General features: G+C 44.9%; 2 protein-coding genes across 28 annotated transcripts in view; one reads left to right on the top strand and one right to left on the bottom strand.

The window, feature by feature from the left end:
• TELO2 (telomere maintenance 2) overlaps nt 1–25,928 on the top strand; it is an 83,111-nt gene that overhangs the window by 45,002 nt on the left and 12,181 nt on the right. For 2 of the 5 annotated variants that reach the window (XM_042851539.2, XM_042851535.2), the window contains exon 21: nt 9,060–14,412. The exons of 1 other annotated variant lie outside the window; for it this stretch is intronic. Coding sequence is in view for 2 of the 4 variants with exons in the window: in XM_042851535.2 (XP_042707469.2) it covers nt 9,060–9,100 (41 nt within the window). In the remaining 2 variants the exon portion in view is untranslated. Of the gene's footprint in view, nt 1–9,040; nt 14,413–25,928 lie in introns of those variants that run through there. 2 more of the 5 variants (XM_042851538.2, XM_042851534.2) reach the window with 1 other exon arrangement.
• IFT140 (intraflagellar transport 140) overlaps nt 15–25,928 on the bottom strand; it is a 248,755-nt gene continuing 222,841 nt past the window's right edge. For 21 of the 23 annotated variants that reach the window (XM_065558612.1, XM_065558607.1, XM_065558613.1 and 18 more), the window contains 12 exons: nt 15,370–15,547; nt 11,305–11,495; nt 8,804–8,899; nt 8,172–8,304; nt 7,937–8,080; nt 7,085–7,213; nt 5,164–5,346; nt 4,485–4,691; nt 3,905–4,117; nt 3,655–3,821; nt 3,122–3,263; nt 15–1,094 (listed from right to left, as the gene is read on the bottom strand). In XM_065558612.1, the coding sequence (XP_065414684.1) occupies nt 888–1,094; nt 3,122–3,263; nt 3,655–3,821; nt 3,905–4,117; nt 4,485–4,691; nt 5,164–5,346; nt 7,085–7,213; nt 7,937–8,080; nt 8,172–8,304; nt 8,804–8,899; nt 11,305–11,495; nt 15,370–15,547 (1,990 nt within the window). In that variant the 3' untranslated portion in view covers nt 15–887. The remainder of the gene's footprint in view (nt 1,095–3,121; nt 3,264–3,654; nt 3,822–3,904; nt 4,118–4,484; nt 4,692–5,163; nt 5,347–7,084; nt 7,214–7,936; nt 8,081–8,171; nt 8,305–8,803; nt 8,900–11,304; nt 11,496–15,369; nt 15,548–25,928) is intronic. The other 2 variants (XM_065558616.1, XM_065558618.1) reach the window with 1 other exon arrangement.

Below are 25,928 nucleotides of genomic sequence, written 5' to 3'. Positions count from 1 at the left end.
AATCAAGCACAGAGTTTTGAACTTTATCCACTTTAAATCCAGGGTTTGGTTTGGGAAACAGGCTACATGTTAAGAAAACTGTGCACGATAAATTACTCCAACCTACGCAGGAGTGGAGGAGGTAGAATTTCTTCTTCCATAACTGCAAGCTATACTCCAAGTGATCCTTTGCTAAATTAAATACAAGATCTAGAGGGACTAGTTAACAGGGACGAAGTCTCCTACTTCTGCAGAAGGTACTGATTTGAATTTTGATAAGGCTTTGCATGACTCAGGCACTGCTGGACCCATTCTCTCCTAAAATGGTATTTTAAAAAAAAAAAGCCTTGCTTCCTCGAGTTTCAGGGAACAGCTCACCGTGTTGTCCTAGTGGTTGGTCCTTTAACAGACCAGAGCTATCTACTATTTGAGGCCTTGTCATATCATTGCGAAGTGTATCTTAACTAAACTGCTTTCTGTATGCGTAGACAGAGCTAGACATGCTCGATTCAGCACTCACTTTGCTGCTGCTCCTCCACTCTGGGATTAGGATTAGCTGATGCCTTAATTAGGATCAGACATTCATTTTTTTTCCTTAAAAATTTATTGAAGTATTAAAAGTCTCTCTAAATTTGAACATTAAAAAAGTAAGATTAAAAAAAGTAGCTGTCTGAGGCCCAACCTGTCCCTCTGCCCTGCCTTGGTGCTTGAGCTTTAACAGTTTTGCTTATACATAACAAATGAATCTTCTTAGTATGACCCAAGCAGACTACAGCATCAGGCTGTGCATTACTGAAGTATTTGACTTTCTGCCCTTAATAAGCCTAGACCAGGTAGCTGGGGGCTGTAGCAATTGCCAGGCTTCCTCACAGCAGTATGTGACTGTTGCCAGTTTACATAGTAAGCCATCAAGGATCCTCGACTTCATCAGCTACATCCTCTTCCACCTCCTTGTTGTCTTCCATGCTGTTGTGGCGAATTCGTTCTGGGACAGGGTTCCGGTTCCAGGGGATGCCCAGCCCTCTGTGAACTGCCTCAATGGTCCGTTCATTCACATAGTAGGTCAGGTTTACACATGGAATTCTTTTCCGCATCTCCTCCAAGTATCTATAGGCCTAGGGGTAATAGATGGTAGGGTATCAGGCATGAGATATGTTCTTGTTATTCTCAATATCACAGCAGCGTGGCAAAAAGCATCTAGATACGTTGCATTCAGATACAGTTTGCTAGGCTCAGACCTCCCAGCCTATTCAACCTGAGTTACCAGTGCAGGGCTGGCTTACCAGTTCCCTTCAGCTACCTGCAGGGTTTGTCCAATATTGGTATTAGCACAGAGGGTGCTGCAGTCTCAGTTCAGGCATCACACTAAACTGTTCAGTGTTGTTGGGGATTCCTAGGAGGCCTGTGAGATGACTCTCTAGAGCCTCCCAGGTTAGATGAGTGATGGATACTCACCAGCCCTTTCCAAGATTTAAAAAAACAAACAAACAAACAAAAAAACGGAACTGGGGCCTTCACTAACCCCTAAACTTTTAGTAAACCCTGGAACTTTTGCTTGTTTTTGCAGAAGAGCAATAACATGGAAACCAATCGATAGAATGAAGAGTGTTTTAAATAAAAGCTGTGATTAGCATTGAAAACCAAAGGACCCGGATTTTCCAATCCCAGCCCTCTGTCCTCTGCCTTGATACCTGAAGCACTGTCAAGGCTAGAGATGTCAAACTTTGGTTTTAGTTCTTCTGAGGATACCCAAATTTCTCAGACCCACTTTAAAAAAAAAAAAAAAAGTGAAATAGAGCATTCCTGAAACAAAATATGTAAAATTGATAAGAATGTCACTTTCATTGCTCCATGGTTGAGCCTGCCAGCCCCAAGAGCTCTGGGGCAAGGTTCTTGGGGCTGCTAGGGTCCAGGGCAGCCCTGCCATTCAGATTAGGCCAGAGCCAAGGACTCTCAGGCTGCCCTACACCTGAGCTGGGAGCCAGCTGGCCCCAGGAGCCTGGAAGCCCTAGGATCTCTGGCCCTGGAATAGTCTGCGTCATAGGGCTGCCCCAGACTCTGGGAGCCAGTCTTAGGACTTCCAGGTGCCAGCTCCAGTTGGGGCTGCCAGACTTTCTGCTGCAGAGCTGTCAATTCCAGAACACTAGCAGGTTTCCAATGGATGGATGTGTAACATTACACATTCCATTACACACGTAAACCTGTTACTGGTCCAGGAAAAGTTTGATCAAATCTGCACTAGACTTGGCAAAATGTTTTGCCTAACGACTCACCATTTTTCAGCTGAGAACATAAGAACGGCCATACTGGGTCAGACCAAAGGTCAATCTAGCCCAGTATCCTGTCCACCGACAGTGGCCAGTGCCAGGTGCCCAAGAGGGAATGAACAGAACAGGTAATCATCAAGTAATCCATCCTGTCACCCATTCCCAGCTTCTGGCTAAGCTTCATCAGAAAATTTCTGAGTGGCTCTAGTCAAGACAGCTTGTAATAAACAGGTTAGTGCCCAGAGCGGGAGAGCAAGATGCTCAGCACCTGGCTGGTCCAGAACAGCAGGTTACGTTTAGTTCAAGGCTTGTAATCCTGTGCCATTCTGCACTCTGCTGTTTGGCACTTCCTGCTCTGAACAAATGACTCATCACTTCCCCAGATGGCTACAAATTAATGATTTCCCATTTTTTCTGGGCCAGCCAGGTGGCTGTCGGAGGCGCAGTGCAATTGCAGAGAAATGACCAAAAATGACCTACTGCTCCTCCCTCTCTATTAATGGCAATGGTTATGAGTATCCCAGGAGCCCCCTCTGTATATGTTACTCTCCAAGTCTGTAAAGTAAATTTCTTTCTCCCACCACAGATTAAATATGGATTCAGTCTTGCTGCTCCTTTGGCATACCCTACACTGGGATCAAAACTGCAAGCACCACACAGTGCTTAGCAGTGATACTTCAGCTCTCTTACAGGGCAAAGGTCAACATAAATACTCCAAGGGTAGCTGTCTACTTTGGCACTTCTACACTTGTGAAGGTTGAGAGTGTACAACAGTGAGCTGCATTCCCTAGGGATGCAAACATTTAGATTGTACACCCCTTTGTCTTCCTCTATACAGTGCCAGAAACATGCATGATGCCCAAATAATAACTTACCATCTGGAATTCCTCCACCTGTAAGTAATGTTCAACCAGAAAGCCCAAGACATCGCCTAGGCGGATGGTACTGTCAAGGTCTGGCTCGTCTAGGAGAAGCTCACACTGCCTGATTGCCTCTTTTGGGTCCTCAGAGTAAACTCTAGTGAAAGAACAGGTTGAAACTGTAAATATCCCATGGGGGGAGGAGACAGATTCTCCCTTATTGCATCTGGCTCTCAGCTGAACCACAGTTTGAGACCTGTGTATGCCCCATAGCCTCCCTTCTGTAAGATGGACATCCTCATAGTATCTTAGCTCCAACTAGAAGGGTAGGCAGAGGCTTCATAAATCAGCACATGAGGCACTCGCCTCAAGGCTACCTTTTACTCAAAAGTCAACCCCTACACCCATATGGTTCCCTGAGGCCAAAAGTCTCATGAGTGCTTTCAGAAGTAAGTCTCCTGAATGGGACTGTGTTGCTGCTAAAGCAGAGAACTTTCCTCAGATACAGATTTTCATATACATTGTGTGCTTTGAGCACAGCAAATTACCTTCGAGCCTGGATGAATCGCTTGACCAAAGCCATCTTGCTTTGAAAAAGTGCCAGTTTGCTCTCCTGCTCTAAAGGACTTCTCGTCTTTGCCTTTGACAGGCACTTGAATGCCTCAGTCAGTGCTCCCTGTGCTTTCTCATAGTTCTGATATTCGTCGATCTCCACCTACAGAGAGAAGACAAATAAGATAAGTGTCCTGTTCCCAGCTGTCACAAACCAAACTCCTCTGAGAATGGACAGGGACATACCTGAGCACAGGCATCATAAAAGCCAGCTAAGAGGTCAAGGGCCTTTCCCTTGGTATAGAAGCTAATGATGTTCTTCATAATCTCTGGGTCCCTTCGCCAATCCAGTGACTGTAGGTAGTTGGCTGCCATGATATAAATCTCCCTCTGTCTGGACACTCCAGCAAAAAACACTATTTTCTCCGTGTCGCCAGACTTCAGCAGTGCTCTCATTGCCTGCAAACGGGAGAACAATCACTGCTGTTAGCAATGTAGAAACATGAGGAAGCAAGCAACCAGGCAGAGATGGGTAGAAACTCCTGGATACCCTTTCTACAAACTGAGGTACAATTCTTGGAACGTGAACAGGGAGATCTCATGCTGACAGAGGGGCCCTGCAGGGTTTGAGCTCTGAGAACAGGCAACTCCGGGTGGGCTGGCAAGTATTATTTAACATGAGTATTTTTGTCTTAAACCAACTCGTGGTAGCCCTGAGATTAGTCCCTCAAATCAATCATTTTACCTGCAGATTAGAAGTGTATTTTGGAGCTCCACACCTACAATGCCAAGGGGTTCAAACGTTAGTACTGTAGCTTCTCCTCACCTTCAGCTTGTTTCCTGCTTGAGTGTATTTCTTGGTTGCCATGTGGTAATTGCCTTGCTGCATGCAGCAATCGGCAACCTGTTCCAGCAGTTCTTTCCTAGACTCTTCAGAGAGCTCCTTTGAGTCCTTAGAGACAGTCATCTTCTCGGCCATCTCCTCTGTGATGGTCAGGTTCTGATTCAAGCAAAGCTGCAGGGCTTCATGGTACTGGTGAAGAGTGAGAGAGCAATGAACTGCTACTAACTAAATGTTCTGCACCAGAAGGACCTCAACCACATTTAGCCGGCTAGAATTCAAGTCTACAACTTTTTAGCCTTTTCCAACTGTGTGAATGGGTGCATCTGAACTCTGCAAAGGCCAGATGATTAGGACTCAGACAAGCTGTGCTGCAGAATCTTAACTTCAGAGATGGCCCTAAACCAAAACCCTGCAGCTGAAGACCCTGATCTTTGAGGCGACTCCGAATCTGAAAGACTAGGCTAGGCCGTAGCTATATCAGGGGCTGAGCCAAAACCCTGCATCAGGGAACTCTGACAATTCAAAATCCAGATAGAAATTCTGCAACTAGGGATTTGTTGCAGTGTGGGGAGGGCCCAGGATGCAACTCAGCTCACTCCTGAGCTCTGCTCTTCTACAGTCACATACTGTAGAGTTCACAGGAACACTGCAAAGGCTTTACCTTTTTGGCTGCTAGCAGCAACTCCACGGCCTTCTCGTGCTGGGCGTGTTCAATGAAGAAGTCAGAGCAGCGTGCCAGCAGGGCTGGGTCTGACTTCTCATCCAGGTCCTCAGCAATCAGCTGCAGGGCACCAAACTGCTGTGTGGCAAAAGCCAGCTCTAGTGCTTTGGAAAAGTGTCCTGCCTGCAAAACCAGAGACAGCCCTTTAGTTTTTCCCTCTCTTGTACTGATTGCATACAGGTTTCATGGCAACAAGCCATTAGGAAAGAGACACCAGATTTCTGCCGCAGAGCTCTGGCAAAATCAGCAGCTGCTGTGCCTCCAGTCCTTTCCTTCTTGATCAGCAGGCTCTGTATGAAGGTCTCCATTCGTTATTAAGGCCAATTAACCCAACATGAGGTGCAGAGAAACATACAGTAGCCCTTCCCAGCTGCCGTGACCTACATGCCTGCCATTCTGCTGCAGAGCTACCACACTATAAATTCAGAGAGTGGGGACCTACTGGCTGGCCAGAGACTCAGAGGATTCTCTGTATTCTGCCTCTAGTACAGCACTTGGTGCAGAACTTGTCTGCTCAACTTCAGCAGGCAGACAGAGGAAAGGAGGCTTGCACAGCTAAGTAGGAACCCCTATTAACTGATATATAAAAAGCACTGATTGCCTGTGCTGGGAGTCTTCTGCAGTGATGCAGCGCCTTCCCCACCAATATTGTCTTGTAGTGAATGCGGGCTGATTTATTGGCATTGGACAAATGCAGCTGGAGGCTACAAAGTACAAAGTGAGTTCATCTCCCAGATATCATCTGAAATGTGATGTATGTCACAAGTGAAGTGAAATAGGTGGACTCAATCAAGTCCCCTGGGACCACATATTGATATTACCAAAGCCATCACTCAGTTTGATACTGATTAAAGATTAGATATGATGAAATTTAATAAGGACAAATGCAAAGTACTCCACTTAGGAAGGAACAATCTGTTGCACAATACGAAATGGGAAATGACTGCCTAGGAAGGAGTACAGCAGAAATGGATCTGGGGGACATAGAGGATCACAAGCTAAATATGAGTCAACAATGTAACACTGTTGCCCCCTCATCTCCCCCCCCCCCCCCCCAAAAAAAAGGAAACATAATTTTGGCATGTATTAGCGGGAGTGTTGTAAGCAAGACACTGGAAGTCATTCTTCCGCTCAACTCCACTCTGATAAGGCCTCAACTGGAGTATAGTGTCCAGTTCTGGGTGCCTCATTTCAGGAAAGGTGGACAAATTGGAAAAAGTCAACAGCATCAAAAATGATTAAAGGTCAAGAAAACAACCCATGAGGGAAGACTGAAAAAATTGGGTTAGTTTAGGATGGAGAAAAGAAGACTGAGGGGGGGACATGATAACAGCTTTCAAGTACGTAAAAGGTTGTTATAAGGATGAGGGTGAAAAATTGTTCTTGTTAACCTCTGACAATAGGACAAGAATTAATGGGCTTAAATTGCAACAAGGGAGGTTTAGGGTGGACATTAGGAAAAACTTCCTATGGGGTAGTTAAGCACTGGAATAAATTGGCTAGGGAGGTTGTGAATTTCCATCATTAGAGGTTTTTAAGAAGAGGTTAGACAAACACCTGTCAGGGATGGTCTAGTTATTAGGTAGTCCTGCCTTGATTGCAGGTGACTGGACTAAATGACCTCTTAAATCCCTTTCCATCCTACATTTTTATGATTCTATTATTAGAACAGCAAGTACTGCTGCAGGTCAGTTTGAGGGGCACTGGCAGAGCTGTAGAGGGGGCCCAGGAATGGATTAACAAGGGGTGCTGCACATCAGGAATGGATGCAGATAATCAGGTATTCAGCTGATTTGGTAGCTGACCACTGTAGTGTCTTGGTCTCAATTGAAAGCTTTATACTTCGCTGAGTCAGAGTTACCTTGTGGTACAACATGACTGCTCTGTCCATTTGTTCCCCCTTCTCTTCGTAATAGCAGGCTGCCTCTATCATGTCTTCTGGGGAACTCAGCAGAGCCAGATTCATCAGCTGGTCATCTAGATTGTTCTCCTACTCAAAAGTAAATAAATAAATAAAGATATCCTATCTCCTAGGAGTGGAAGGGACCTTGAAAGTCATCAAGTCCAGCTTCCTGCCTTCACTAGCAGGACCAAGTACTGATTTTGCCCCAGATCCCTAAGTGGCCCCCTCAAGGATTGAACTCACAACCCTGGGTTTAGCAGGCCAATGCTCAAACCACTGAGCTATCCCTCCCCCCATCTTCAAGCAAATACTCTATGATTACTTCCAGCACAGCAGACTTCATAGTGCCATTAATTACCTACCCTACAGTTTTATACTGCCACCCATCACCACTGTATCTGACCACCTTCCATATAAAATCAATAGCAACAGCAAAGTCCCTAGTGAACTTCATGGAGTTTCTGGTCTTCCCTTTTGTGGGGTCAAAACTCTGCTTGGGGCAGCATTTTTGGTTTGTTTGTTGTTGATTTGTTTATTTCAGGAGAGGGTTTTTTGTGGGGAGGGGTACTTGGGCTCTAAAGGGGTGTCAGTATTGTGAGTGTCGCATTACAGACCCCTTCTCTCCTAGAAGGTGTGGGTAGGAACCAATATAATCAACTACACAGTTATATAAGCAAGCAGTATGTCATACTTTACATAAGGAGAAGGCCCACGCTAATCTCACAGGTTGGCTACGTTTTCTGATGTACATGGCCTGAGAGATGCCATTGGGGGTGAGCTCTTTGCACTCAGGTGTACATGCTGTCATACCTTACACAAGCGGATGGCATTGTTAAATGCCTGGGCCCTAGTGTAGAAGTGCACAGCCTGCTTGATTTCATCCTGGCTCTCGTACTGGCGGGCCAGGTGATAGGATGCTGCCCAGTTTCCTGTTTCATTCGCTATTTCAGCAGCCTGAAAAGAGAGCCAGACCCTTCACATCATGCCCAGATTAAACACAAGAACGTGGACACTCCTGGGAGCAGTGGGAAGCAGGCTGCCTTACCTTCTGGATGTTGCCCTGAAAGCAGTAAACACGGACCAGGGAGAAATAATCCTGAGCTAACTCATAGTATCTTAGTGCGGATTCCATATCTGACTGGCTCTCCAGATACTGTGCCCACCATTTCCACAAGCTCCTAGAAAAGAAACAAAATAAGTGATGATGATGGTAATTAATCATTGGAACACACTACCAGGGGAAGTGGTGGATTTTCTCTCTCTTGAAGTCTTCAAATCAAGACTGGCTACCATTCAAGAAGATGTGCTTTAGTCAAACACAAGTCTTGGAGCTCAATACAGGGGAAACTGGATGAAAGTCTCTGGCCTGTGTTACTCAGCTCTCTCAGTCACAACTCTAGTAGCACTAGCTTGCCAACACAATACAGTGGGGTCCCTTCTAATGAACAAGATTCATGACCAAAGCAGACAAATGAACAAACTTCCAGCACTGCATGGTATAATGCATTAGCAAAAGTGTTCCCTACTAGCATGTTTCCTCTCTATTGAATTAACCTGGAAAATCTGAACACCTGGCAGCAAAGTGTTAAAACAAGTACTCTCAAACCTGAAACTCCCCCCTCAGGATACCACTCCTTCACACACTTCAGGTAAGGGAGGATGTAACATGGCACTAACTTATCTTTCATCTTGTTGACATAGATCTCCAAGGCTTGTAAATCTTCAGAGAGCATCCTGGGCACCTCAAACCTATGTGTGTCCGATTTCTCATAGCTGTGTAGAAAAAGGGCACATTAGATGGTGGATATCAGTGCTTTGTGGCAAACCGCTCAACTGCTATGTTAATCCATTTTATTTTAGTTCTTTAGTCTCTAGAATTAACAACAATACTAATAATACTCTGTCCTTATACAGTGCTTTTCATCAACTGCAGGAACAGTGCTGGCCGAGTGCCAATACGCCAAGGAAAAATAAAGGCCAAGGTGCTGCTGAGATAAGACCAAGGTGTGGCGATCACTGATATAAAAATGGGTGCAGAAAAATCAAAAATCTTATTGGGGCCAAAGAGCCAACATGCACATCGAAGCCCCCACTATACCTAGCACAGCTTGTACCAGGAATGATTGGGAGGCTGGGTAAGAGATGGTAAAGGATATTCAATACAGATCTTGTCTCCTCACCTCATACACAAGTCTTCATATTGCCTGCTCATCTCCACTGCAATTTCACTCTCTAACCCACAGTTGGAAGGTTGCTCCTTTAACTGTACTAACCCATCTATCTGCAACTTTCTCCCCTCCTTCTTTCCCATTAATTGAATCACATCTTCTGCTCACATCGCCTCACACACAAAACCCTTCTTTACTCCTGAGCTAGAGCATGTTGTGACCTTACACAATAAGGGAACCATGCATAAAATAAAATTTAAACCAGTATGATGCATTCTAAAAACAACTTCCCCACCAACTTTCCCAGGATCTCAGCAGCCACTGAAAAGAATTCTGGGTGCCACATAAGCATCAGGTTCATAACACATGAGCCACAATGAATCCCTGGGGTGCCAGGTGGATCAATAACTCTCCAACACAAGGGCTTATGCATACAACAAGGCGCAAAAGGGAAGGTTGGTCTAGTGGTTAAAAGCATAGGCTTTGGAGACAGGAAAAGACGGTTACTCACCATTGTAACTGTTGTTCTTCGAGATGTGTTGCTCATATCCATTCCAATTAGGTGTGCGCGCGCTGCGTGCACGATTGTCGGAGAATTTTCTACCCTAGCAACACCCGGCGGGTCGGCTGTGGAGCCCCCTAGAGTGGCGCCTTCATGGCGCTGGATATATACCCCAGCTGACCCAGCGCCCCCTCAGTTCCTTCTTGCCGGCTACTCCGACAGTGGGGAAGGGGGGCGGGTTTGGAATGGATATGAGCAACACATCTCGAAGAACAACAGTTACAACGGTGAGTAACCGTCTTTTCTTCTTCGAGTGCTTGCTCATATCGATTCCAATTAGGTGACTCCCAAGCCTTACCTAGGTGGTGGGGTCGGAGTGAGACATTGCTGTGTGCAAAACCGCTGATCCGAATGCAGCATCGTCCCTGAAACGCCCACGATGATCCACAAGTGCCTGCAACATCATGGAGAAGTACCCCTCCCTATTGATGTGGTGGCGAAGGGGTCCGGTGCCGCGGAGGCTTGTCCGACTCCACCCGCGGTGCAGGGGCAGTCGGTGCCGCAGGGGCACTGTGCACCGAGGCGCTTGGCGCTGGGGCTTGACGCGCCGATGGAGTGTCCGGGCTAAGTGCCGCCTCCATGAGGAGTTGCCGAAGCCGAAAGTCCCGCTCCTTTTTGGTTCTCGGTCTGAAGGCCTTACAGATCTTACACTTATCTGTTTGATGGGACTCTCCCAGGCACTTCAGACACGAGTCGTGCGGGTCACTTGTGGGCATAGGCTTAGCGCAGGACGCGCACTGCTTAAAGCCAGGAGCCTTGGGCATGAGCCCGGCTATGCGCCAGGGGAAAAAGGGGGGAGAACAACCCCCTTAATCCCCTTTAACTATCTACAAGTATTAATAGAGTAAACTGAACACTATCTAAACTATATAACAACTACAACTACAACTACACTATCTACAAAACGGAATAAGCTAGGGAGAGTGGAGAACAGCTATGCCGCGCTCCACAGTTCCAACGACCGTCAGGGGTGGTAAGAAGGAACTGAGGGGGCGCCGGGTCGGCTGGGGTATATATCCAGCGCCATGAAGGCGCCACTCTAGGGGGCTCCACAGCCGACCCGCCGGGTGTTGCTAGGGTAGAAAATTCTCCGACGATCGTGCACGCGGCGCGCGCACACCTAATTGGAATCGATATGAGCAAGCACTCGAAGAAGAATCCAAGTTCTAGTCTTGACTCCACTGCAGACTTTCCATGTGAACTTGGGCAAGTCAGTTAACCTCTCTGTGTCTCAGTTTCCCCCATTGCCAGGTTTATTTTAATAATAGTTTGAGATCCTCAGATGAAAGGTGGCAGAAAAGGGGAAAAACTGGTTATCTGCCAGTAGCAGACAGCCCTACCAATTTTGCCTCTGCTGTCCACAGCAGTGTGCTAAAACTCAGAACACACTTTCTTGTGTTCAGAACTAAGTTCTAGGTGCTCGGCCTTTTCTACAGGAAGCTGCTTACTAGTTGAGTGCAAGATTGCACTCTGCAGTGGCCTCCAGGTGTTTGGCATAGTTGTAGTATGTGGTGCGCAGGTGAACCCGATCATGAGTCTCAGCTATTTCCATAGCTTTCTGCCACTGGTCAGAAGCCTGATAGAACATGTTCAGGAGGTCGTAGCGCTTGCAATTCTTGTACAGCCGCTCTGCATCTTCCTGAAAGAAGAGCGAACAAACAGTGAAAAGTTATCTGGATTTTCTGAGTACTTTACAGGGATTACATCTAAGCAGTAATGAGTGATAGCTTTCTGATTGCCTTCTATGATGAGATAACTGGCTCTGTGGATATGGGGAAAGCAGGGGATGTGATATATCTTGACTTTAGCAAAGCTTTTGATACGGTCTCCCACAGTATTCTTGCCAGCAAGTTTAAAAAGTATGGATTGGAAGAATCATAGAATATCAGAGTTGGAAGTCCAACCCCCTGATCAGAACAGGACTAATCCCCAACTAAATGGACTATAAGGTGGATAGAAAGCTGGCTAGATCGTCAGGCTCAACGGATAGTGATCAACGGCTCGATGTCAAGTTGGCAGCCCCAGGAGTTGGTCCTGGGACCGGTTTTGTTCAACATCTTCGTTAATGATCTGAATGATGGGATGGATTTCACCCTTAGCAAGTTCGCGGATGACACTACCCTGGGGGGAGAGGTGGATAGGGTCCAGAGTGACCTAGACAAATTGGAGGATTGGGCCAAAAGAAATCTGATGAGGTTCAACGAGGACAAGTGCAGAGTCCTGCACTTAAGATGGAAGAATCCCATGCACTGCTACAGGCTGGGGACCGATTGGCTAAGCAGCAGTTCCGCAGAAAAGGACCTGGGGATTACAGTGGACGAGAAGCTGGATATGAGTCAACAGTGAGCTCTTGTTGACAAGAAGGCTAACGGCATATTGGGCTGCATTAGTAGGAACACTGTCAGCAGATCAAGGGAAGTGATTATTCCCCTCTATTCGGCACTGGTGAGGCCACATCTGGAGTATTTTGTCCAGTTTTGGGGCCCCCGTTACAAAAAGGATGTGAACAAATTGGAGAGAGTCCAGCAGAGGACAACAAAATGATTAGGGGTCTGGGGCACATGAATTACAAGGAGAGGCTGAGGCAACTGGGCTTATTTAGTCTGCAGAAGAGAAAAGTGAGGGGGGATTTGATAGCAGCCTTCAACAAACTGAAGGGGGGTTCCAAAGGGGATGGAGTAGGCTGTACTCAGTGCTGGCAGATGACAGAACAAGAAGCAATAGTCTCAAGTTGCAGTGGGGGAGGTCTAGGTTAAATATTAGGAAAAAACTATTTCACTAGGAGAGTGGTGAAGCACTGGAATGGGTTACCTAGGGAGGTGGTGGAATCTCCATCCTTAGATGTTTTGAAGGCCCAGCTTGACAAAGCCCTGGCTGGGATGATTTAGTTGGTGTTGGTCCTGCTTTGAGCAGGGGGTTGGCCTAGGTGACCTCCTGAGGTCTCTTCCAACCCTAATATTCTATGATAGGTAGTGCACTTCTGAGCAGTTAATTACTCCAGACCGCGGATTGCACTGTATAGTAAAAAGGATTAAGACAGAGGGATTTGAACCTACTAAATATACGTAGCCTGGAATATCAGCATTGTGACTGAGAAACTGGATGTTTATGTGAAAATAAAGAAAGCACTCATATCACAGCATTTACTGGGTGATATTAACCAGGGGTGGGAGTGACATGAGCAGCCACCAGTCATAAAACTCTGATTGTGACACAACACTAAGCCATTTGATAATGGAGGTTATCAAATGGCTCATATTAGAGTTACTCGCTGGCATAACCATTCTGGGCTGCGGTAGGAGAGACCCATTACCCCAGTTAAGGAGTTTGAGAGAGCTTTGCTAACTTTGTAGCTGTTTTCTCACCAACAAGGATTCAGCACTTAGAGAACCCTCTCACTCCACATTAGGTCCCTGAGACACGGATTATGTTCTTAGATTATTAATGCAGACCAAAACCTGATGCCTTTACTTATGTCAAACTTCCACTGACTTCATTTAGAGTTAGAGCCTTAGGATTTGGCCCATGGTGACACAAGCAATAAACAAATTTAAAACTGCTATTTTTAATCTTTGAGATGGACTCCTGTGTCAAGGACTTTTCCTGCCCCACCCAACTGCTTTCCAGCTGAGCTCTGTGTACAGTAATGGAGATACACTGTGGCAGGACAGAAGGAGCAAATTCTGTTTCCTCCTGATTCCCATTTATTTTCAGAGAAAAATAAACCCTAGATATGGAAGAGTCCTGTTAGTTCCTATTCTAGACCCTCTCCTTACTAATGTAGGATTGTTTTCTACAGAACATTTGCTAGTGTTTTTCCCCAAAACTAGTTTTAAATGTCCGAGCAGAGGGGCTTTCCCCACTTCCATTGAGCCTAATAAATCTCACTGTCATGAAGCTTTTTACAAATATCCAGCCTGAATTTTCCTAGTTACGCCTTTATACCACCCAGAACAATTCCTCCACCATTCATACCCTTCAAATATTTGTAGGTTGTTAGCACATTCTGATCTTAGCCGAATTCTACATATTCAACTCTTTCAAATCTTTCCTCTTGTATATGAATCCATTTCAGGATCCTAACAATTTGAGTTGCTTTTCTCTGAACTTCCTCCTATTCATTAATATTTTTCTGGCAATGAGATGCTTAAATTTGAAAGCAATACTCCAGCTGCAGTTGCACCATGATGTGTAAACAGACCATGAAATCAAAGCTCCAAGATGTGGTGCCTCTGAAAACAGCGCCCAAAATTGCAATTTCTTATCTAATTCGTGGTCTCCTATGAACCTTGGATTCTGTCAGCTGTGCTGCTTTCCAGCTTTCTACTCCCCACTCAGTATGATTTTTCTAGATGTATTAACTTGTATTTTTCCAAGATATATCTTCTTTTCATTTTCTACCCATGTTTTTAACCTCTTGGACCCTTTATTATTTCTGCCCTCCCTGGTATTTGCAATGCTTCTCAATTTAGTATCATCTGTGAATTTTGTTAAAACGCTGTTTAGTCCTTCTTATACAGATCATTAATGGAGACATTAAATAAGAGCTAACCTGGTACCAGTACATGGCTGCTTATCATTACCCTTACTTTATAGTTCTCCAGCTAGTTTTCAGTCCACATGACAACGTGATTCTCAAAGCCAGTTTAGGTCCCAATTTTATTGGTGGAGTAAAGATACTATTCAAAGGGCTTGTCTAGACTCTCATAAAAGGTGTCCAAAGGGCAAGTTGTATTTTAACATGCCTTAGCGGGTGGAGGGTGAACTATTGGCTAGTCACTAGGTTTCTCCTCTACCACCTAACACATGTTAAAATACAACTTGCCTTTTCTACACTCCAGTTTGAAAACGTGAGTTAAAATGTTTTAGCTAACCCATTTTAAGAAGACACCATTTATTTTAGCCTAGACAAGTTCAGAGTGATTAAGGATAGCAGAATCAAGCCCTAAGGTTTGTGAGACAGCATATCAAATGTTCCACAACAGTCCAAATATATATTACCTAAATAATGTTTTCCTCATCCGGTATTTTTAATGCTATATATGTTTTTTTAAAAACAATCATGTTTGCCTGGGAAGATTCATTTGTTATAAATCTATCCTGCTTATGTCTCATGATACTGTAATCTCTAGAGGTCTAATTCAGCCACTCTCACTCATATTGAGTAGTGCCCATAATGCTGACTGTAGAACAAGGTCCTACTCAAGGTGAGTAAGTGGCAGAACTGAGGCCTACATGTTTAGAAGGTGTACTCCACCCCCATTATTATTTGTTTCAGTATTTCAATAGTGGTAGAAGTTTGACTTGTGAGAAAATAACTGTCAGAAACCCCTCTTTACTTTTTAGAAAATTAGTATTGCATTTACTTTTCTCCAAGATTTTTGCAAAAATACTTGTCATTAGTTACATTGTCTTCACATGCGAGGATGCATGCATATCTCACTCAGATTGCTGACTGAGTCTGGCCTTTGCTTATTACTAGAAAATGGGCAAGTTGCCACAGTAAGCCTTACCAGCATGCCCAGCTGAATCGCCAACATGGCCACTCTGGCTTCCACCTCTGGTTCTTGTTCCGCCTCCCTTAATGCCTTAGCTCCTCTGGCATGACCCATGTTTCCGAGGCAAACTTTGGCAACATCCAGCCTCTGCGTCTTCACACACATGCGAGCCATATTCTCCCAGACTGCCTCACTACAAGAAATGAGAAGGCAAAGGAGATTTGTTATCCTGAAGAACCTCCCCACACGATAGAAATAGGGATGGGATTCGCTAGAGAAAAGCTTTCTCCAGTACAAGGACAGTCCTCAATGTATGCAGAGGATTTGAAAGAGGCAGTGAGAGGGGAAAGAAGCAGTCTGTTAGAACTTTTACACTTACTGTATATAGGCAAACAGATATACTATAAGAAGAGCTTGCACACTTGCTGTGTGGGGACTAAGAGAAATAAAGATGAGCTTCAGACACAAAGATCAGGGCAAGAGCTGAGCTTTCACCAAGTTAAGGCCTTAAGGGGGTACTGAGAACTAGGATTTTGTTTCAGACTCCTCTCTAAACAGAAGCAATTATATTTATTATGCAGCCTCTGGGTGGATTTGCATAATTTAAAATGTGAAAATTAATGATAATGCCTACAACTGGTAGCAATAGTCTCCAGCCAGGTACTGCCTATCATTTAAAAACAATCTACACAAAACTCAAGAAAACTCTTGGGTATGCAGATAAGCTTTGCCCTGTGCTGTGAAGCTCAGTGAGCTGGGACTCTGGGGAATTGAATGCAGTTCTTGTGCTGAGGTCTTTGCACTGAAAATGCTCGGCTGCCAGTCTTCCACAGTTCAATCCAGTAGTCGCATATCAGCTAAACTCAATAGTCAGGATGATGCATAGGAAATATCTGATCAACTATTGTGTCTTAATTTAAAACTCAGTCAGAAATCCCGAAGATGTACTAACAGCCAGCTCTGGAATGTTTTTCTTTCTTTTGATCCTGTGGTGCATAGAGTGAGAATTTCCCAATGCTAACACACTGATCTGAAAAGAGCCATTAGCACTACGAAATCTCTATAAAGCTATAGAAGTGACAGTTTTTGCTAGATGCTATCCTCACATCCAGCATTGAAATTAAGGAATAAATACCAGGACACAAACATTTCATGGTAGATCTCATATTACACCTGAGGTTATTTAAAACAAACAAACAAACAAAAATCCCAGAGATAAAATTGACTTTTGTTCAGTCTGTACAGCACCTAGAACAATGGGGTCCTGGTCCATGAGGGTTGCACCTGGGCACTACAGCAATACTCTCTATAAATACATCCAGGGGGAAAACACCAGGGAGGCGCCAGAGCTATTTAAGCTAAAGGACGATGCTGGCACAAGAACAATTGGATATAAACTGGTCATGAACAAATTCAGGATGGAAATTAGAAGAAGGTGTCTAACCATCAGAAGGGTGAGGTTCGAGAACAGCTTCCCAATAGGAGTTGTGGGGGCAAACAACTTATTAGCTTTAAGAGAGAACTGGACAAATTCATGAGTCTAGTTGTATGACAGGGTTGGTTGTGATGGTGGGGATGAGGTCCCTTCCAATTTATGTTTTATGTTCCTAAAGCTTAAGCTTCAGGACTTCAGCTGGTCACCAGAAGGGGTCAAAAAAGGATCCTCCAGCAGTGTATTCTGGGTTTTTTAATCATCTTCCTCTGAAGATCAGTGATGACCATGGTTGGAGATGGGACACAGGACAGGGTGGTCCAGAGCTCTGAGGTGGAACCAAGAATATTCTCTCTCATGCTTAGCTGGCTGGTTTTGGCTTACATGCTCAGGGTCGAACTGATCACGATCTGTGGGGTCAAGAAGGAATTCCCCCCAGGTCAGACTGGCAGTGACTTGGTGTTTTTTAGCCTTCCTCTGCAGCGTTTGGGTGCAGGTCACTTGCGGGATTATTTGGGTGTATCTCATTTAATCAATTCCCTGATATTGCAGGGGCCTTGGGCACTAGTGCACCTTAGTCCCTCCTATTTTCTGCCTGTGGCATAGAACGGTCTGGTCTCCTGCAAACTGTAATACTTTGATCTCATTTTGGTTGTTGGGTTTAGTGTGTGGGTGCTGGGTGGTGTTGATGGACCATGGTATGCAGGAAGTTAGACTAGATGATCTGGTGGCCCCTTCTGGACGTAAACTCTATTTCAAAAAGATGAATTAAATGCAGGATCAAGTCCTGCACCTGCACCTCAGTCTCCTTTGCAGGTTTTGTGGTTTTACAATCACATTTTTCTATTTAAAAAAAATGTTTTTCTCTTCCCTCTTGCTGTGGGAAAGACACACACAAACAGGAGAAACTGACTAAACAGGAAACAGCAAAACAGACTAGACACAATGTACCCTCAAACACACACAGTCGAAAACATTGAAAAAAAAAACTACAGAAAAATGTTTTCCCCCTAATCTTTCCAATGGGAAGATTGTGTGTTACTTGTAACAACAACAACAACAGGTACAACATTTCCGTGCTGATGTCCTTTTAAATACAGGAGATACCTTTAAATCAGGCCTAGGATTTTAGAGAGAAAATTAAACAGAAAAAGATCAGAAATAATAAGTCACAGGCAAATTTTCCATGGTTCAGAGGTTTGGTTCAGTTAAAGTGCTAAAATGTTTGTTTAGATGCTTATACAAATTTCTTGCATCTGCATTGCTAGGACTGGACATAATGCAAAAACAGCTTCCTCTTGCATTACACTGACATGTCCAGACCCTGCCAGAACCCAAAAGGTGCATGAAAAAAAGAAAATTAATTGGGGGTAGGGGAGGGGGGAGAGAGACGAGTGAAAAGCCTTATAGACGTTTCAGGGCCAAATCCTCAGCTACTGTAACTCAGTGTATCTCCACTGATCACAGCTATGCTGATTTACATCAGCTGAGGATCTGGCCCTCAATCAAGTTTTGGGAGATGGTTTGGGTATTTTACCTGAATGACTGTCAGTAACAAAAACTAAAACTAGCAACAGCTGAAGAAAATACTTTAAAAAACTAGGCTGCATTTGGGTATCATCTTTGTAACTCGTTTGGATAAACAAAAAGAACAAAGCACATAATCAATAAAAAAATAAGCTATCAAGACAGGAACTAAACACATGTGCATGAGTGTATTTCATTAAAGGAGAAATATACAAGTTCATGTGATTCATTTTATGAAGGCTGTAGGATGCTAACAGAAGCTGCCAAATGCTGCCTTAATCTGTCTAGTGGAACAAGACTATATGTTGGGGTTTGTCAGTCTGAAGACAGCATATCTTTGAAAGGGAATAAAGATATTAAGAGTCTGATTTGCCCATGTCCCACAATGTACTTATATAGTCACTGAATTAAAAAAACAGAGTATTCAAGCAATCCTATTTAGAATCACAGATAGATCATGTTTCTGATTAACTCAGTCACTGCCATACTAACACCCCCTCACCCCTCCACTCCTTCATTTTCACACCATTTCAAGAATAAATTGATAGACTCTCTAGCAGTATGTCATTAAAGTGACATTAAGTAAGTAAAGTGGCTATTAAGGATTTAGTGACATTAAACACCACACTAACTCATGGTTTATATGAAGATATCCAGGATGCCATACATCGTCAGGTAATCAGGGGAACCCTTCAGGATCTCCTAAATACTCCCTCCCCCAGCATTGGACAGCTCAGCAGGAGGTGGATTGCACACACCAACTTCAGCACTGAAGTCAAATTTGGCTGGACATATTTGACCTTTGGAAATGTGTATTTTGGTTAAGTGGCATTTGGGTAATTGAAGATTGACTCTACTGACACAAGGAAATATTAACACCATTTGGGAAATTCATAACATTGCAATGGACATGCTAAGAGCGGGCCACAAACACGAGTCTGGATCTGTCTATGAACATAACGCCTACCCCCTTTGATCACAGTGCTTCCCACCCCCCATCCCTCAGAATGACTGAGAGAATGTTTTGTCTAACTAATCTGAACCTCATCCATAAAAAAGAGTTCACATTTTCCTGGAAGAACTAAGACCTCTTTGTATGAACTGGGTTTAGATTCCATAGTGAAACCCTCTTCCAGCCCTATCCTAGAGTTGCAGCAGAGAGTGCTTCTTTCCTGACGGCACCTACCTCTCAACAAGAGCACTCTCCATGGTAGGGATTTATGCCTGTGTGCCTTCATGCTTCCTTGCTATAGCACTTTGTGGAAAATCAGCTTGCATTTTTATTTCCAGCAGCTAAACTCTGCACTCCATGCACCACACTCTGCCACAGACCATGAAAACTGCAATTAAGTCCTCATCCTGACATGTTTGTGGGCATCACGTTTTTGGCATATAAGAAAATAAAAGGTTTTACTAACTTCCCTTGTATTTCACAGTTAACATCACCCCACATTTTAACCAGTTATGTTTGCCTAAAGGAACTGATCAACCAAAATACATCCACTCCCAATGCAGGTGATGCACTTGTTTTTTTGTTTTGTTGTTTTTTTGGCAAAAATTGCCTCATGCATAAAAAAAGGATATAAAGCATGGCATCTGAAAATCTGTAGCAATATCTTACATCTAATAGTATCTCTTACCCCAAAGGATCCCAAGTGTTTTGCAAAAATAAACTGATATACAAACTATACATAGTGTGCAAGGTCCTGGAGAAAATTCTGAAGGAGAAAGTAGTTAAGGACCTTGAGGTCAATGGCAATTGCGACAAATTACAACATGGTTTTACCAAGGGCAGATCGTGCCAAACCAATCTGATCTCCTTCTTTGAGAAAGTAACAGACTTATTAGATAAGGGAAATGCGGTGGACCTAATATACCTTGATTTCAGTAAAGCCTTTGATACTGTACCGCACGAGCAATTATTGGTTAAATTGGAAAAGATGGGGATCAATATGAAAATCCAGAGGTGGATAAGGAACTGGTTAATGGGGAGACTGCAGCGGGTCATACTGAAAGGTGAACTGTCAGGTTGGAGGGAGGTCACCAGTGGAGTTCCTCAAGGTTCGGTTTTGGGACCAATTTTATTTAATCTATTTATTACTGACCTCGGAACCAATTGTAGGAGTGGGCTGATAAAGTTTGCGGATGACACAAAGTTGGGAGGTATTGCCAATTCGGAGGAGGATCGGGATATTCTGCAGGGAGACTTGAATGACCTTGTAAATTGGAGTAACAGAAATAAGATGAAATTTAATAGTGAAAAGTGTAAGGTGATGCATTTAGGGACGACTAACAACAATTTTAGTTACAAGCTGGGGACGCATCAGTTAGAAGTAACGGAGGAGGAGAAAGACCTTGGAGTCCTGGTAGACCACAGGATGACTACGAGTCGACAATGTGACGTGGCGGTGAAAAAAGCCAATGCGGTCTTGGGATGCATTAGGCGAGGTGTATCTAGTAGGGATAAGGAGGTGCTGCTTCCGTTGTACAAGGCACTGGTGAGACCTCATTTGGAATACTGTGTGCAGTTCTGGTCTCCCATGTTTAAAAAAGATGAACTCAAACTTGAACGGGTACAGAGAAGGGCCACTAGGATGATCAGAGGAGTGGAAAACCTGTCGTATGAAAGGAGACTCAAGGAGCTCGGGTTGTTTAGCCTAACCAAACGAACGCTAAGGGGGGATATGATTGCTCTCTTTAAATATATTAGAGGAATAAATACCAGGGAGGGAGAGGAATTATTTCAGCTCAGTACTAATGTGGACACGAGAACGAATGGATATAAACTGGCCGTGGGGAAGTTTAGGCTTGAAATTAGACGAAGGTTTCTGACCGTCAGAGGGGTGAAATATTGGAACAGCCTTCCGAGGGAAACGGTGGGGGCGAAGGACCTGTCTGGTTTTAAGATTAAGCTAGATAAGTTTATGGAGGGAATGGTTTAATGGGATAACATGATTTTAGTCAAATGAACAGTGTGCTATCACTGGTAAATAGTATCAATGGCCAATGAGGGTCTGGCTGGAGAATCTTGCCTACATGCTCGGGGTTCAACTGATCGCCGTATTTGGGGTCGGGAAGGAATTTTCCTCCAGGGTAGATTGGCAGAGGTCCTGGAGGTTTTTCGCCTTCCTCCGCAGCATGGGGCAGGGGTCACTAGCTGGAGGATTCTCTGCTACTTGAAGTCTCTAAACCACAGGATTTGGGGACTTCAACAGCAGAGTCAAGGGAAAGGGTTGGGACGGCTTTGTGGCCTGCATCATGCGGGAGGTCAGATTAGATGATCATAATGGTCCCTTCTGACCTTAAAGTCTATGAGTCTATTTCTTTATCCACCACTGAAATGCAGCTACATCTAAGTTGGAACACTGGAGCTGTTTAACAACACACAGAAACACAAACGAGTGTAGGTCAGTAAGTGAGAATTATTGTATTCATCTGAAACTGCAGGGGGAATTCAGGGAGGGATATCGTAACTCCCAGCATTGAAATATGGCCAGGACACTGGGATTAACCCGTCCACAATTCTTGCAAACTGGCCATGGAATCTTTAATGATCCCAGATGGCCAATGTGATGGGTTTCCCCTGGGGTGCCACCTGGAACTGGGGTACCACTGAGCCCTCTGACCCACCAGCCTGGGCTCCCATTCACACTGTACTGCTGTGACAAGTTGCAAAGCCCTCCAACCTGCACTTTCACCAGCATTCACACAGGTAGGGACACACCTAGCTGCAGTTACATGCAGGCTCTCTAACCATCAGCTTCCCAGCCTAGGATCGCACAGCACTACCATCCTGCCCTGGTCAAATCTGTCCAGTATATGAGTTTAATACCTGGTCCGCCTCTCCCACAACGTGGGGAGAACAATGCACACTTGTGGTAACCAAGCAGAGATTTTCCCCAAGCATTCCAGTCAAAGATCACTGGTTTAGATTAAAACAAAACAAGTTTATTAACTACAAAAGATGGATTTTAAGTGATAGCAAACAGATCAAAGCAGATTATCTAGCAAATAAACAAAAACACAAACTAAGCTTAATATACTAAATAGATTGGTTATGAATAGCAGAGTCTCACCCTAACTGATGGTATAGTCAGACTGGTAGATTCTTGAGGCACCAGCTACACTTGATTTGCAGCCTGGAATCCACAGGTGTTTCACATACAGGGTCCAGAACTTCCCCCAGTTCAGTCTTTGTTCCTCAGGTGTTTCCAGGTGTCTTCTTGTGTGGGGAGTGAAGAACCACAGATGATGTCACTTCCTGCCTTATATAGCTTTTGTATATGGTGAGAACCCTTTGTTCCAAAGCTTGGTTCCCAGACCAGTTTGTGGAAAAATACTGACATCCCAAGATAGGATCTTGTGGTCATATGCCCTTGTAGAGTCATAGCAGCCTCACTAACAGGCTGTCTGTAGCGTTCTCAGGAAGGCTCACCAGATGGGGGATAAGCTTCTCTGAAGGCCTATTGTTTTTCCTAATGGCCGGTTACCTTGAATAGGCCCTTCACCACCTACTATCTAGACTGAAAGCATCTTGTCTAGTGGGCATTACACAGGTGTAACTACATTTGAAGTACAGATACATAGGCCTTGTCTACACTACCAAATTTTGTCACCAAAACTGCTCTTTGTCGACAAAACAGTGAGTGCATACAAACTGTGAGGCAACTTTTGTTGGGAAAAATGCCTGGTTTTGGTGACAAAATACATCCACCCTCAAGAGATATTTACATCTTTTTCCTCTACATTTTTGTCGACAAAGTGCCAGTGTAGGCACCATGCTTCACTTCATCGCTTTAATTGGCCTCCTGGAGGTGTCCCACTACACCCATCCTGACTGCTCTGGCCAGCAGTTTGAACTACACTGCCCAGCAGCCAGGTAAACAACCATTCACACCTCCCCCTTAGAAGCCCTGGGAATTTTTGAAATTCCATTTCCTGCTGGCTCATCGCATCTTCCCAGGTGACCATGGCGGGTTATTGCAGCAAACGCTCTCCCACTTGGACCACTGCACAGTTGTTGGATCTGCTCAGTATATGGGGAGAGGAGGCTGTGCAGTCCCAGCTGCGCTTGAACCATAGGAATTGGGATACCTATGGGCAGATTTCTCGAGGCTTGTGCGAATAGGGCTATGATCGGGACATGCTGCAGTGCAGAGTGAAGATAAAGGAGCTGAGGCAGGTGTACCATAAGGCGAGGGAGGCAAACCATCACTCAGGTGCATCACCTAAGACCTGCCGGTTCTATAAGGAGCTGCATGCAACCCCACCTTCATCACCAAGAGCCTTGTGGATACTTTGGAGGGCACAGAGGTGGCGGAAAGAGGACCTAACCCAGAGGATGAAGTTACTGATGAAGAGGTGGAGTTATATGAGGATTTGCAGCTCCTGGCGGGGTCGCTCGGTGGGGCAGACAGCCAGGAACTGTTCTCCACTCCAGAGGTGTCTAACCAATCTCAGCAGTTGCTCTCCGGGGAGCAAGAAGTAGGAGATGAGACGCCTGGTAAGTGGCTGTGGCTTGTGTAGTGCAGAAGTGGGTTCAGGGCATAGAAATGTGGGAGGCTGGCTGAGTTTATGTGAGCTGGACATTTCCCTGTGTACTTAATCGGTACAGTGGAACAGAGTGTTGATGCACACCGAGATCTCATGGATATCCTCCAGAGAGATCTCCAGAAAAGTTTCCTGGAGGTACTCAGTAATCCTCTGCCGAAGGTTCCGTGGCAGAGCTACTTTGTTCCTTCCCCCATTGTAGGAAACTTTCCTCATCATTCGGCAATCACTTGTGCAGGGACCAAAGCGGCACATACGCGAGCAGCATAGGGAGCAGGGCGGAAGCCACAAGTATGGAGTAGATGTACCCTTGTTTTCCTGCTTACCCTTAGCAGTGAGAAGTCTTCTAAAATGACCCCTGCCTGTGGAAAAGTGTAGGAGAATTTAGAATTTGTTCCCTAGAATGCTGCACCACAACCCTTACAAAGAGTGTGTGCTCTTTTCCCCATGTGGAGCATTCTCTGCACCCCACCCCCCAACACTCACCATGCTTTGGGTGTTCGCAGAGATGTGTGCCTGGCTAGGGTCAGTGACAAAGCAATGACAATGTTGTAAAAGGTGTATTTAATTGAAATGTTTCAATGCTATGCATGAACTTAACAATCCCACTTCTGTACATTGTCCCCTCTGCTTCACCAGATGTAGCCTTTAGGAACACCCCACACACCATGGCCGCGTGTCTCCATCAGATAAGAAAGTGCCCAAGATGCAGCAGACATGTTCAGGGAGGTCCTGCAGTGTTCCAATGCAGAAAAAAGGGAATGCAAGGAGTACTGGGAAGCTGAACAGCAGCACAGAAAAGGGCTTTGTTAAGGATGCAACTGAGCAGATGATTAAAGTAATGGAGGAGCAAACGTAGATGCTGAAGTCCTTAATAATGCTGCAGACTGAGCAGATCAGTGCTCGACCTCCACTGCAGCACATTCAGAACGCTTTTCCATGCCCCCCAAAACTCCGCTCGCATATTCCTTTCCACTTCCTGGGATTTCTTGGTTTCCCCTTCATTCCACCCCCCCGAACAACTTTCACAATGATGGCTGGACCTACACACAGTTGTGAAAGTCTGCCCTTTCCTGGTTCCTCCTTTCCTGCCAAGCATCTGTGTGTTTGTGTGTGCTGTTTCTTGTGCAATAAAAGCAAAGTTTTATAATGGTAAATCATCTTTTTTTTTTTCTACAAGGTGAGATTGCAGGCTGTACCAATATATGAACAGGCATATAACTTACTAGAATATAAGGCTCCAAATGTCATCATTGCCCCTAGGAAAACTATAGGTAATGTAACACTGAAGCACTTCTGACAGAGATATGTTACTGGTGCTCATTGTCAAAGTGCTGCCTCAAAGCCTCCCTGATTCGAATAGCCCCACTCTGGGCTCCTCTGACAGCCCTGGTATCTGGCTGCTCAAAATCAGTGGCCAAGCAATCTGCCTCAGCACTCCACCCCTGAGCAAACCTTTCACTCTTAGCGTCACAGGGATTATGCAATGGATAGCACACGGCTATGACCATGGGAATATTATTCTCAGTGAGGTCTAATCTGCCATAAAAGCATTGCCAGCGCGCCTTTAATCTGCCAAAGGTACATTCAACTGTCATCCGGCACTTACTGAGCCTGTTGTTGAACCACTCCTTACTGCTGTAAGGTTTCATGAGCCACGGATGTAAGGGGTACACAGGGTCCCCTAGTATCACTATGGGCATTTCAACATCCCCCACTATAATCTTCTGGTTAGGAAAGAAAGTCCCCACTAGCAACTTTTTGTACAGGCTTGTGTTCCTGAAGACCACCTTCCCAGACCACCCTGCATTGCTGTCAGTGAAACGCCCACGGTGATCCACAAGTGCCTGCAACATCATGGAGAAGTACCCCTTCCTATTGATGTACTCTGTCGCAAGGTGAGCTGGTGCCAAAATGGGAATGTGTGTGCCATCTATTGCCCCTCCAGAGTTACGGAAATCCATTTCTGCAAAGTCGTCCACTATTTCACGCACATTTCCCACAATCACGGTCCTTCGTAGCAGGATTCAATTTATTGCCCTGCACACTTGCATTAATGCAGCCC

This window comes from Chrysemys picta, chromosome 10 (genome assembly GCF_011386835.1).
Source record: "Chrysemys picta bellii isolate R12L10 chromosome 10, ASM1138683v2, whole genome shotgun sequence".
Taxonomy (NCBI): Eukaryota; Metazoa; Chordata; order Testudines; family Emydidae; genus Chrysemys; species Chrysemys picta.
The sequence above is the reverse complement of the archived record's forward strand: the minus strand, read 5'-3'. Positions and strand labels throughout refer to the sequence as shown.